Below are 14662 nucleotides of genomic sequence, written 5' to 3' on the forward strand. Positions count from 1 at the left end.
ACTTTTAAAGTGCATTAATATGGCACAATTCAACTCTACTATACATAAATCACATGAATCAGTAGTGGTGGGACATTACTTGCAGAAGGCACCCAGACCCAGAGTCCTTACACAGCCCTTATCTAAGCAGATTTGTGTCTATCCCTCCAGTCACCAGAGCCCTTGCCTTCCCTGCAGAACACTGTCTATTCCCTCTCTCCATACTGCTTAATGCTCCTGAATTCTCTCTAACCTTTCTGCGCTGCCTGAAGGAACTTGTGCCATAGCACCAGCATCAGCAGCGCTAAATCTTCAACCATAGCTGCTGCAGCACTTCAAAGGCAGCTACCACAGCCCAGGATTTAAACTGCAGCTGGAAATTGAAGGCTCAAGGTGGGGTCCCCAGGGCTGAACAAAAAGAGCAAAGCTCATTTGTAAGGATTAAAAGGTGGACAGGTAATGGATCTCTGTGGGGCAGGAAGGAGAGGGAAAAGCAGAGAGAGTGGAAGTCAGTATACAACACAAAAAGCTGAGGAGGTTAAGAGGGGCAGCAAAAGGAGGGGCTGAGGGCACAGAAGAGAGGAGATTCCTGGTTAGTGTAAATAATATACATGTACGTTAGGGAGAAAGAATGAGGGCAGTCTGGAAATATAAACAAAAATATCTTCAGAGAAGGTAGGCCTTTAACATAGCAGTTGGTGAAAAGATCAAGAGGAATAAAATACAAAAGGATGTACAAGTCAAAGACAGCTAGAAAAATAGGTACTGAGAAAAAAAAAACTGTGATAAGACCAAGCCATAAAATCCATCTGTAAAACAGCTTGTACTGGGACACATGTAACATTTTTCATACTGCAGGATACCCAAAATGTAAAAGCAAATTTTTTTTATTATTCAAGGTGATAATGGACTCTTTTTATTATTCAAGGTGATAATGAAGTTATAAAAAAGTGTTTTCTTTTGAAAAGTAAAATTACAGAATTTTTTAAAGAAAAAACTTAAACAACCCAGGAAGTTAGGTGTTTGAGACCATGCTACATATGACTTGGGAAGCAGGACCATGAAGATGATACACCTGGACTAGAGAAAGACCACAGCCACCTGCCTGAGCTACATTGTGCTCTGCTTCTCAGAGGGGGCAGTTCTTGTTAATATGTGAACATACGAGCAGAGCTGAGGCCACAAACACACCAAGAAATGTAAGGATTTAAAAAACTTTCCACCTACCTTGGAGGCCATAAAGTTGTGAAGTGAATAACTACGAAGAAAAACTCTTTGAAGAGAAGTTCTCATCAGGTGGTAGTGGAAGAGAGTTGTCCTCACAGCTGCAGTTAACTATACAGTAAAGCAATGCAGTGGGACACAAACCCCATGGGAAGGAGCAAGAATTCAGACTAGAATGAATAATTTACTGCAAATCACACCTACCTTAGTGTAGCATAATTTCTCAATATCTCAGGTTCTTAGAATTTCCCACATCTGAATGCTAAACAATACACACTAAGTCATATCACAGAGTTATATAATTATGTGTTAAGCTAATAAATAGGATTTTTTGCCATCTGCAATTTTTTGACAGTTAAAATATTTTAGCTATTTTGTTAAACAACTAATAGTTTAATTGTTCCAACTAATAAGCACTTGCTTGAGCAGCTTAACCTTCACTTGAAGAACCTCATAATTTTCAGTTGTGATATACAAGCGTCCTTCATAGCCTCATTACTTTCTGAATCTCCAAATGTTTCCTTGTCATTGTTAGAAAGCACATTCTAGAGTTTAAACAGGAACAGATTTCTAGTTTGGCAATTGAGATGGCTTACTTTTTTTTGTCTCCTTGGCTTTCTGTTCAGATGTGCCAGCAGAGAACTGTGTGCACTGCTAGAAAAGCAACAGGGGAGAGTGTGAAGATCACAGAGCACACAGCTTTTTATTTGTCATTTATTCTAAATTCGAAAGAAAAGAGTACCAGGCCAAAAGTCATTCTGTTAGTTATTTAAAGTGACTGATGCTAATTGATCTATCAACAGTTTCTAATGCATGTTGAATATACCACTCATCATTTACAGACCAAACTGTTGACTGAGATTCATCCATATTCATAAAGACATATAAGCCTATCTATTAGTGCAAGAAGTAATACTGATGTAGTAATAAAAATACACAAAAACACTAGCATTTTTCAGAGCATCCATGGAGACAATTTGAGACTTCAGAGAAGTAACTATTTTTATAACAACAGCTTTATTTCAAGCACCGTTTCTCACTGTATACAACTTATACATTTTGTGCTAAGTGTATATATATTAATTGAACACTTTCAAAATTATACCTAGATAAAATATATATTATGTGTTTAAAATTATTCCAGCAACAGCTTCTCCAAGTACCATTTTGTTGAGTGTTAGTTCAAATAACTGGAGAAAAAAAAATTAAAAATGCTTTGGCAAAATACCCCTCCGTGGTGATGTCTTTAAAAGCATTTTGAGTGCAGGGCCTCCTCATCTATTTTTATTCTGGTATCAGTCAAATAGAGAGGAGGAAACATAAACACAGTTATACAGTTTCATTTAAATATAATTTTAAAGAATATAGACTGAAATTTTTCAAGTGTGTAGTCTCATGTTTGAATTTGAGCCAGTCAAAAAACTGCCTGCTGCTTCCTAATGGACAATGGTGAAGATGTTTCTGAAACCTCTAATGGAATTGTTGTGCTGGTCCCTGTTAAAACAAAGTTCCTGGTGTCTCAGAGCCTGCATCAAGGCAGGAGCACTGCAAATGTGTCAAGCCAGAGAAGAACAGGATGGTCACTGAACTGCACACATTGAGCTCCTGGAAGGATTGATGGCTCTTGTCACAGGCTCCTGACTGTAGTTGACAATATCTGCCTTCACCACTCTCTGTCACAAAAGAAAACACAGTAACAATCAGAAAATAGAAACTTCATGCTGGCAAAGCATTCAACAGATTTTTATGAAATACAAAGGGAAAAATAATAAACAAATCAGTATTTTTTTTCACTATCTTACAGGAAGCCTTATCAGGTACTAACGCTCATTATAATTCTAGGTTTATTCATGCTAAGCAGAAGCAAGTGCCTTGGTAGGTTATCACAACACTACAAAAGGAGAAGAATTTTCTTGCTAAAGCAGTGAATACAGTTTTACTTCCATGAAAATTTTTCTGTGACAAAGTAATAAAACAGAATTTTTTTGCAAAAGTTGTGCCATTCATTCTTTAATAATAACTGCCTAAATTGTAACTGGAAATTGTACCTAAGTCTTTTTGTAACTGGAAATTGTACCTAAGTCTTTTTGTCTTTACTCCAAGCATTTAATCAGAAAATATGGACAAAATTCAAAGCAAATTTTAAATACAGCAATATTTTTAAAAAGCTTTGATAGGCATACTGGCTAAAGATTATATTAACATAAAAAGAAGCTCTGCATACTATATTTATTCTCTGATACAATCTAACAGATATTACACATTCTATTTACAAAGCATATGATAAGACTAATGCTCTCTCCTATATGAGGAGACAGAAATGTACTATTTTGCATCCATTTCCATCTGAGACAGCTATGTAATATTTTGAATGTACAGCACTGAATACAGTAACATGAAGAATTTCAAAGTTTCTACAAACTATCCAACTATTAGAAACATTATGTAATTAATTGTACACAAAGTTCCGAAATAATATGTTGAGCATTACAAGTACTTACACGTACAAAACACAATCTTCCAAAAGAACTTACTTTAACAGTTGTTACTTCATGTAAAAGCAATGCAGCTTATAAAAAAGAAACAAACCAAGTTTGCCATCAATACCTGAACTACTGCATTGAGCAGACTTTGCTCTGGCAGTTGGAAGTGTGATGTTGGTTATCTTCTTCAGGATATTTCACTAGTTCTGCCCTGACAACATTCTGTTAACCATGTATCAACATGATGGATAGAGGGCAAGGAGAAGAATGTAAAAAGAAAAGAGAAGGAAAACAATGGAGAGATTAATCAGTAGTTGAAAAGAATGAATGGATAACATAAGATTATGCAGAAGCAAAAGGAAAGTGCATTTTGAGGCCTTAGGCAGATATAAGAGCAACACGGCTGAAAGCAGCACTCAGCACCAGGGCTGCTTCTCGAGCTTTTTCCAGAACATGCCCTCCCAAAGCACCAAAGTGAAAGGCTCACACATGCAATCAGCAAAAGTGTATTAAAGCTAGAGAAGAGACAGAATAAAAAGGTAGGGAATTCAGTGGAAGAAAAGATGACAGTGGCCTATTCCTACTTTAAATCAAAGATACTTAAATACTACATTTTTAGCTCATAACAAGTGCAGTAGCTGTACACATGCATCTTTTCCATCACATAACTATCACATTACACCTAAATATATAATCCAAAAACAGTGGCCAAATTAACAACCTCATATCAAAATGCTCTAAGTTTTGATTTTTCTTTGCTTCATTTAAAAATAAAAGGCTCCCATTTTCTCCCTTAAAGACAAACCAACAAAACTGTTTTCTAATTATTAATATAGGTAATGGATACAGGGTTCTCATTATTAATACAGGGTCAATACAGGGTACATGCAAAGGGAAGTAAAATTCATAGAACAATTTCAGCAAAGAAGCAGCAGAGGAGGTAAGTCTGCTATGAAAGATACTCTAAACCAGTTTAATATTTTTCTTAAATACTTCAACTTTCCTACAATATATTGTCAAGGTTAAAATGAATTAATAAATAATTAAATTCTATTATTTTAAAGGAAACGAGATATAAACTGGATTAGGAATATATAAACAATATATATTAAAGATTACCTCTGTAAATAAAACCTGTATGTCAAACAAGCAACAATAATTGAATAGTCTGGCGAAAGACCTGGATTTATTAGCTGCTGAAGTACTCTTCTAGAGCTTAATTAATCACATGCATATTATCTTATCTAGTGGACAACACTCATGATTTACTGGACTCCTGGCCTGATGTTATCAAGAGAAAGGTTGCCAAATCCCATGTAGGGCAGTAGTAGGAGTTTTAGCATTAAACAGCATTATCTGACCTCACAGGACCTACTTTCTTCATACCAATCATTTGACTAGAGCTGAGGGGCAAAAAAAACCCAAAAGAAAAAGTCCTGCAATCAGTAGGCAATTAATTGTTCCTGAAACATTGGTCTAAATCCCATCCTGTAAACACAGGCAGGTTAGTGACCTAGGTTTAGCTACACTGTAGCAAAAAACTGATGATCATAAATGACTTGGATTTTCTAATGGAATTTCATCCAAATAAGAGTTTAAAAATATCATTGCAACATTTCTTTAATTAACTTTTTGGTAATTAAAAACTTGGGCCTCTTTGCATCAGATCCTACATCAAGTGTATCATTGCCATGGTTCAAATCACTGTCAATAAGGAGAAAAAACCTTTCTTGGTCCAGGTGCTCTGTATTCCAGTTCCAGATTCTGACTTATCTGCCAAACACTTTATTGTACAAAGCTGGCACACACACACTGGTCTGCTGAACCAGTATTTAGTTAGAGAGAAAACTACACATCACTTACAAAAATGCTAGCTCTTGCCAATGCCAAGGAACAAAGCTGTACCCCATGCAGTTTTTACACTACGGTTGGAAGTAAAAAATACAGAAAGAAAAACATTTGATTAATAAAGGAGCTATTTCCTCACATTTCATCAGACCTTTGCAATTTAAAAGGGAGAGTATTTTGAGGACTGAAAATAAGTCAGAATCTGCAATTTTCTTATTTTGGAGCTGTTCTATTTCAAAAAACATGCTCTACTTTCCAGTCACGCATGAAGAGTAATCTAGCTCTTTGTTTCACCACAGTTTTGTCCAAATAAAGGTTTGATTAACAGTCATCTCAGCATGTTAACAGACAAGGTTTAGTAGCTCTAGCTGAGATAGTTTAAAAACTTACCACCCCCAAATGTCTGTCCTACTCCTCTGCTGGAGATCATTGCTGCCAAAGGAGAGCTGCTGGAATGTAACGTGTACTTGCACCTCATCCACTTCAGCACAGTCTGGCAGCTTCTCTTTCTCTTTAAAACAACTTTCAGCAGCAGTTTAAGCTAAGCTGCTCAACTTCACCCTGATGTGGCCAAAGAACATGATCACCTTCCATGTTCTGATTCTGATGTGGGAGCAATACATTCCAACAAAAGGGCAGCAGCAAATAGCTTGGGCTGCGTTAATATCTTAAACTGCTGCAGCTGTTTTCTGAAACAATGCAGAGTAAATATAATTCAATCTCTAAGGCTTGTTCTTGCAGTCAATTAACAGAAGTTGTGCTGCTAATCTGAAGGCAACCAAGAACCTCACATACTTTTCATAAGAGCATCTGCAGTTCTGCTACTCATCAAAGCTCAAAAGTCATGAGCCAAACCCCACAAATTCATACAAGCTAAAATATTATGTTTGGGATTCCTATTACTTATTTGTATCCACCTATGAGTCACATCTAAGACCCTCCTAGACTATAACAATCATAACTGACTCTAAACACAAGAAATAAGATCTTCAGGCACAAAATCGAGCACTATAAATAATTTTAAAGCATATTCCCCATACTAGACAATAAAAAATACACATATAGCATTTGACTGTTGGCATTTTACACAAATTAGGTATTTAATGCCTAGATTGAATGAACATACCTGATGCTCTCTGACAAACAGATTCAAGCAAGAACCATCTCAGTTGTCAAAATAAGGAAATCTCACGTTACACAAAATATGGAAAACTCAAATATATAATCCAGTGTGTAAATAATGCACATTTGTAAAAACCAAAATCCTTATTTAAAGATTGAATCCAAGTCAACACTTGTATACTTTACGGATGAGTCGCATTTACTATTGTCTTGTATTTATTAGATTCTTCATAGCTTTTGTCTAGCATCTGTTTATCCACTGATCTAATTTAATAGCCCAGCAGCCAGAGCATTCAATGCCTAAAAACTTTAAGGAATGCACAGCATATAATTGTCCCATAAGTTAAGGAATCTGTGCCCATTTTAGAGATGGAAGAGGGAAAAAACTCCTACCACCGCCACACTGAAGGCACCTGCATCTGTCATACAAGAGCCTATGGTAAAACAGAAACCTGATTATGGCATTGTCCTCCAACACCAGCTCCTTCCAGCCAAGGAGAGACCAGCTCCATGCTTTTGGCAAACAGCATCTGCACATCACTTCAATTAGGCTTTTCTACTGCAGACAAATGAACTTCTCTCAAGAGAATTTATCTTCCTGAGGATATGAAGGTTCAAGTTTTCACTCTCCAGATTATGTAGAGACTTTCCCTTTTCTGTTCTTATGAAGTAATGGGGGTATTTGGTTCCATACAACAATGAGCCTTAAGATACAGCTAACAGACATTCCAATATAGTTCTCATTGGGAAACTCTTAGAATCCCTTCAAAATAACCCTCTCAAAAGGAGCAAAGGTTTTACAGATAACAAAGAGCTACTGCTTGTTTGGAGTAGATTAAAATTATGCCCCACTAACAGAACTTTGCAAATTAAGCATCTCACACTCATTAGCTACACACACATGTTGCACCACATAGTGACTTCTGCTGTACCTGAAAGGCAACAGTGAAGTTTATTTTCTGTCCAAATTCATTTACTGGCTTTGTTTCTTCCTTTGTTGTTTTTTTGTCGGTGGTGGTGGGTTTTCAGAGACTTTTTTTTTACCTTTTTTTTGATAATTAGATACTGGATTCACATAAACAGGAATATATGCCACAGTATTTAATTTATGCAAATTAACTATTTATAGGCTATTGCTAATGCAACTTGTGTCATATCAACTGACCCATATATTGCCTATTCCATTGATCTACTCAACAAAATTAAAAGCTAATTACAATACTAAAGTAGAAGGAAGCCTACTTAAAGCTGATACCAGTTTGACATAATTATGTACTCTTGAACTGGGGCTATATGGAACTTCCTACTTTAAAAACAATCTATAACTAGATCCTTTCTTTAGAATGATACAGTTTTCTGTATAACCCTATTATCAGTCTCTTTTAAATTTAATTGCACACATTTCTACAATATTGAACCTGAGTTACAGAACACCAGTCACAGCACAGAGGTCTAGGACTGATAGTCCAGTTTAGCTAAACAGCCAAATTAAAATTGAAGAACTCTATGTGCTCAATTATTTAGCACAAATAATCACAGAGCTCAAAATAATAGATGGATGGTACCTTAGCAGTAAAAGAACATTTAAAAGACACACTTAGTATTTCTCTGCCTATAAATTAGAGCTTTTTTAAACTAATTTGCTTGTTAAGTATGCTCTGTAAGTTTATTTTACAATTTTACTGTTTGCAATACAGTTTTCTAGTTAACCACTTCAACACAGATTGCAAACACCGCTGTGGCAAAGCACTTTCAGAAATTACATATTTATTGTATGTTTCAAAAAGAAGGAGACCAAGCTGTATACAGGAAATGATTTGCCATTTATTTTAAATAAACTTATTTACTTATTTTGTGGTAAATGTTTAACACTGGTATTGAAAAGCAGATCTAGGATATTACACCACTACAATAGCAATATTTGGGGTCATTAAGTAAATTTAAATAATTCTAATCTCAAATGTCATTACACAGGGTTGCCTCGGTAGTATAATCTTTCTTTTTGAGGTTTCTGAAAAAAACCTCTTTTTGAGGTTGTAGAAAAATTTTTCAGTTTAAACCCATGCATATAATATCATTAATATCTTCCATGCTGCCTGTATATGCACACATATTTAATTTCCAAACTAATCTTAAGCGCTATTTTTAAACAAATATCCTAGAACTAAAGTTTTTTCTTCATTTTTGAACATGTTTTTTCTTATTTCAGAGAGTTGATCATGATGGGTAAGTAAGGAGTTATCATATTTCAAAAAAGCTGTTGTGAAATCAAATATTTACCTTCAGAACAACAGATAAAGATTTATTTAAAGTACAGTTATAAATGCACAAGATCACTTTTAATACTAAATAAAATACTAAAAAATTCATGTATTTGTGGAAAATCACCTGTGATTGTTCCAATTCTGCTTTGTTTAATTTGATGCCGAGTATGTCAGCAGCAATTCTCTGAAAACACAGGAAGACCTATGGAAAGAAAATAAATTGCATTTCAATGATTAAAAACAGACATCCTTGAGGTTCTTTCAAATATATCAAACCATTCCTGAACAGTAAACAATGATATACAAAATTATGACCTGTGCAAAACAGATCTGAAAAAAACCTCATCTGGCACTTTCAATTTTGTTTAAAAATTTGAGAAAATAACTCAACAATGGTACAAGGAATGAACACTATGCTGGATTGTTAAGCAACACTTCTACTTTGCCTCCAGAGACCTAAGTTTAAACAAGCTTTTACACAACCCACCTCTCAAATCCTACTCTCGGTGCTATAAAATATGAATAAGGGTATTCACTAATGTTGAGCACCAAAATGTATTACCAGTGTATTGTGAAATAAGAGATGTAGGTTTCTGAAACTGAGAATAACAGAACTGTACATCAACATCACAAAAATCTCTACTACATATGTCCAAAAAACAGCAGTATGAAAGAGTTCTGAAGACTCTTACAAAACATACACTGAATAGAAGTATCTAGGAACAAGCAGGATGTTGTACAGCCTGAGCAGCAGCCTGGCAGAGCTAGACTTTGGACATGGTTTAACACATAATACTGGGTGGCAATGCTGTTTTAAACAAGTGCTTTAATTCACCTCAAGACAGTCCACCTATCTCACTGTTTAGGTAAAACTGCATTTTAAATGTAATTAAAGAATTTGACATGTTCAAGAGGAGCAGCTTAAGTGTGCAGTGCTGCTAAACACTGTATTGCCAGCCTACAAGTTATATTTTATCTGCAGGGCTGTTAACATCTGAGCTCACCATCTAAATACTCAACAAACATTGGTTTGCATCATGCAGCTGCCACCCACAAAAAAAAAAAAAGATCTATGTACATGCTCACCATCATTTTCTGTGAAAATTAAGAAAAATACTATTTACACAATCTCTTCTAACACCCAAGATGGAAAACAGAAATAAATTAGCGGTACAACCAATTAGCTGTACAACTGGTCTGTCCTGCCAACATCTACACAACAAGAAAGAGCACACTGAACAGAGATTCTGAGGCTCAGAGACCTAGTTCAACCCACACCAAGCTCTCAGGTGCTCTGAGCTACATCACCCGCCCTGAGGACACTCTGTGCAAAAAACATCAAGCACAAGTGCAGTGCTTCAGCTATGTGATTTGGTGGACAGTAACACAGTTAGTAATAATAAATCTTATATGAATTTTTTTGCCCCTGAGATGACTTTCAGATTTTTCTATACACACAAAATCACCTTTTGCAAATAAGTCTGTTGAAAAGATCTGACAGAAACAAAACAAATCATTTAACTGAGTAAGACTCTTCTTAAATCACTGTCTAGGATAAACACTCCATCTTCTGAATGATCAGTGTGCAGCAGCAGTGAAAGGGATAATTCAAATTTATATTGAAACTAAAAATGAACTATTGAAACTACTTCTTTTGTTAGTAGATATTTAGGCAGAGATTTCCTGTTAATGTTTTCTAGTCATGTTCATATTTACTTTTGTTTTTAAACAGTAAGCTGTGAAAAGTACAATCAGTATTATAGTGGAATGCTGATGTAATTAATGACTTAATTAAAAAGCTGAAATAAAGATTCTATCATAATTAGAAATCATAAATGTATCAATTATAAAATGAATTGATTTTGGTGGTCTTCTTGTGAAAAGAATATATTTTATCAGATGCACATTTTACTAAGTGTAGTATTACAATTTTTTTCTTCTGTTTGTAGCATAAAAAGCCTGTATTTTCACACTTAAAACAAAATATGCCAAGGATTTAACATGAACTATAAAGAGAATCAGGATCCACTGCATTTGTAACAGCAGCATTGTTAGACTTTACAGAAAAACTATTATCTTACAAAATTAGGCAGTTCACTGCGCAAGATTCATCAAAGACCTTAACCAGTGGTTCCATTTGTGTACTATACTTCCATGTACTTGACCATGGTCCTGCTATTCAATAACATTAAAATAAAGTAAACTTTCTTGTCAACAGTAATATTAAGGAGACAGACACAAGACTGTTTTATGGGAACGACAAACTCATTAGGCATGAGACAGAAATCAAGTAAAACAATACAAAATTATTTAATTTGACTGATAGTGTCAACTGAAAAAGAACCTTTTCTTTCATATGCTTCCAACTAAAACAAATAACCCAGTTAGCTCAGAGTCAAAAGATTGTTCAAAAATGTACTCTGCAAAGCATCTGGTACAAATGTCAGAATGTTCAAATTTCAATGGAGCTTCAAAGGGAATGTCTCTCATGGCTCAGGACTCATATTAAAAATCTTTTATTGCAACAGGGTCTTGTCACATTATTTACCAATTGTTGGGAAATTCTATATTGATGGTCTATAGATGGGGCTCTACCTGGAATGAAGAAATACTTAACTATAGGCTGACAGCAAACGGAGATTTAGCTGGTCTCAGTTTTCACGCTGATGTATAAGCCAGATAATTTCCATTAAAATCTGTACCTCAAACTGAAAATCAGATGAGAAACCACTGCAATTTAATAAGAATAATACACATTCATATAAAAATCTACTTTTCATGCAACAAAGGGAGTCAAAAAAGGGCCTGCAGCACTCTGAGTTCTCAACAGTTCTTTATGTGAAGTATAATATAACTGCTGCATCTCAAAAAAAACTACAGACATCTACAAGTTTGGGGTTTTTCCTTACTTACAGAATCTCCTGTCTTGGCTGACACAAAATGGCTACTGAAGTTGTTTTCCTGACAAAATCGTTGGTGCTTGTCAGCTTTCACTGTGCGAATATGCTCCAAGTCAACTGAAAATAAGTTGAAGAAATGAAAAATTGTTACACTGGAGCCTGTTTAGTTACTGACCTTAGAAATTATTCATTGGAAACACATCAGATATAGTACTTTCCTTTACAGGTACATGCAAATGCAAGTAATCATTTGCTAAAATAAAAGCAATTAATTATATCAGACTAATTTTATTTGTAAAACTAAAATGAAACCATAACTAAAATTTTATGGTCAAATGCAACAAATCCATATCTCAAAGTACAAATTTATTTCTGGATACACTCAAATACTTTGTAATAATTCTGCTGCTAGCTACATACTAAAACAAGACAGAACTAATATTCCATAATCTGTTTGCAAGCAAGATGCATATTGGGGATTCCAATGTAACCTGAAGACTTTTACAAAATAAATTCACCAGGCACATCTGAATCGACATATTTTTCCAAAGTAAAAATGTAAATAAGTTATAAAGAATTTTATTGCAGAACATGGCAAAGGAAAAAAATTCATTATAATAAAAAAATTGACTGAGTAAAAGCAGTGATGCTTAGTTACTTACATATGAGACTTTCAATTCCACAAAGGTGGGGTTCAGAAAATTTTAAAAAGTAAAATGCACATTTCAAGACACACACATATTTTCATTTTTATCACTTTACAACCATTGGAAGCAGAGTAAAGCTTTCAATTGGTATTTTATGCTGAAAAGCACTGGTTGCTTCCAAAATCTCACAGAACTCAAGTCTTGCGCAGGTTTTATTGTGCACATTCCAGTTTCTCCAATCTGATCCTAAGGTAATTGGAAACTATATTGAACAGTTTCTCTTTTTTTTTTTATTGCATTACTGTTCCTATAAGGGTGTTGACTCAATGTAGTCAAATTATAAGGCAAATATATTCAGAAGGATTTAAGGACAAGCAAGCTCTTTGAGTTAATCCAGGAAAAAAAAACTTCAACTGATTTCCTGAGGAAGGGACCCAACTGACTTGTAAAAACTTGTAAATTTGCAAATCTAGTAAGCCTGTATAATAGTGTTATTTGATTATCAGCTGAAAAAATGCTCTCCTACTACATAAAAGGCTTTATTTTTAAATGATATTGGAGGTCCTTAATTTGTAGACTCTGGAGATTTTCTCTTGGAGATTTTTAGCCTAACAGGGGATTCCTACACCCCATTTATACTGCTTACCTTGGTTAATGTGGAGTTTTTGACACGTATTACTGTTCCTTGCACATCAGTAAGGCCTTGTTTGTAAGAACAGGCCTAAAATCATCCAGTTACCACAGACATTAATTTGTGAAGGACTAAAATACTAAGCTATTAACACTAATGTTTCTAGTATAGTTTTTCCATAATACTAAATGTCCACTATATGATAAAGTTTCATTTAAAAAGGGAACAACAAATACATTTACTAAAATAAAGCCCGAAGTCAATAACAATTTTGTTACAAACTCATGCATTTAATTTTTTTCTCTGAAAAATAACTACCAAGATAAAAGATAGACCCTTTTGAAATGCCTTTAAGAATAAAATACAGCATACTGCCCAAAACATTTCATTATTAACTATTATTTTTATGCTTCATATATTAGTTTTAAGTGCAGCTTGGAAAAAACAACAGTGAGATTACTCTTTTGGGAAAAATAAAAATGTATTTTCTTTATTTTCATTTCATGAACTTTTAAAGGAACTTTAACCCCACCTCCAGATTTCACTCATTATATTTCTCTGATTATACCTGAACTCCAAAAACCTACACACAATTACAACAGAACTAAATAAATAGATAGATAGGCAGCATTTACACTATATTCCTTTAAAATACCATGACATGCTTACATAAATACATAAAAACAAGTTCAGTAGTTACAATCTCTCTCAAACTCTCTTTCCCAGGAATTAAAGAATAGAGAGTGTACAAAGAAAACAACAGGCTAAAAGGCTGATGGATTTCCAGGACAAAAAATGCCACAGGCATATTGGAAATCATCCTCAAATGCCTCTTATTTCCTATAAAGAAACATCAATAATAATATATAGTCAGTAGAAGATATCCTTTACTACAGAAGAGAAATTAAAGCACACGAGATCATAGAAACAAACAGACGGAAAGTGAAAAATCAAGGTGTAATTATGCTTTTGAACTTTGTGTACTTCTCAGTCCTTCTCCCAGTCACAAGTACTTCACTTTCTGCCTCCTGAATTTTGGGTTGTCTGCTCTGAACTGTATGGGCACTGTCATGCCAGGGAACTGCCAGGTGACAGTCCACGTGTGCATTCAGAGCCCACAGAAAATGCCAGGTGATTCATGTTACGTTAGCTCTTGGTGAAAAATGGTGCATTTTTAGCACAAGAAGAGTTTCAAGAGTTAATAAATATTTAACTACCCAAAACTGCAGTTTGAAGTCAACGAAGGACAATGACCCTAAGTTCAATTCCTTTGCATTGCCCACGGGCCAAGGGCATAATCATAGAGTTACTGAAGATCAGCTAAAGACAGTGAACAGTTACCCTCCAGTCCTTTTTCTTTCACATCTGACATTGGTCAGCTCAACAGGCAGAATTCTTAGCACACCAGGAGATAAGTCTTGTCCAGCTTTTATTTAGACATCACAGCAAAAAGAATTTAGGGAGAGATTTGGAGGAGAAAAATGATTTTCTAAAAAAGATGTTTATAAGGAATGCAAGGACTTTACTGACAGAAAACGAACAGCTGGCCAATGTGGGCTCATAT

General features: G+C 34.8%; 1 protein-coding gene across 1 annotated transcript in view; it reads right to left on the reverse strand.

Moving 5' to 3' along the window:
• Window positions 1–850: 850 nt before the first annotated feature.
• RAB28 (RAB28, member RAS oncogene family) overlaps window positions 851–14662 on the reverse strand; it is an 81719-nt gene continuing 67907 nt past the window's right edge. Inside the window, exons 5-7 of the mRNA XM_014312139.2 lie at window positions 11834–11937; window positions 9045–9122; window positions 851–2876 (exon numbers count right to left, since the gene is read on the reverse strand). Of these exons, the coding sequence (XP_014167614.1) occupies window positions 2784–2876; window positions 9045–9122; window positions 11834–11937 (275 nt within the window). The 3' untranslated portion in view covers window positions 851–2783. The remainder of the gene's footprint in view (window positions 2877–9044; window positions 9123–11833; window positions 11938–14662) is intronic.

The sequence above is a fragment of the Geospiza fortis genome, unplaced genomic scaffold (assembly GCF_000277835.1).
Source record: "Geospiza fortis unplaced genomic scaffold, GeoFor_1.0 scaffold40, whole genome shotgun sequence".
Classification (NCBI taxonomy): Eukaryota; Metazoa; Chordata; class Aves; order Passeriformes; family Thraupidae; genus Geospiza; species Geospiza fortis.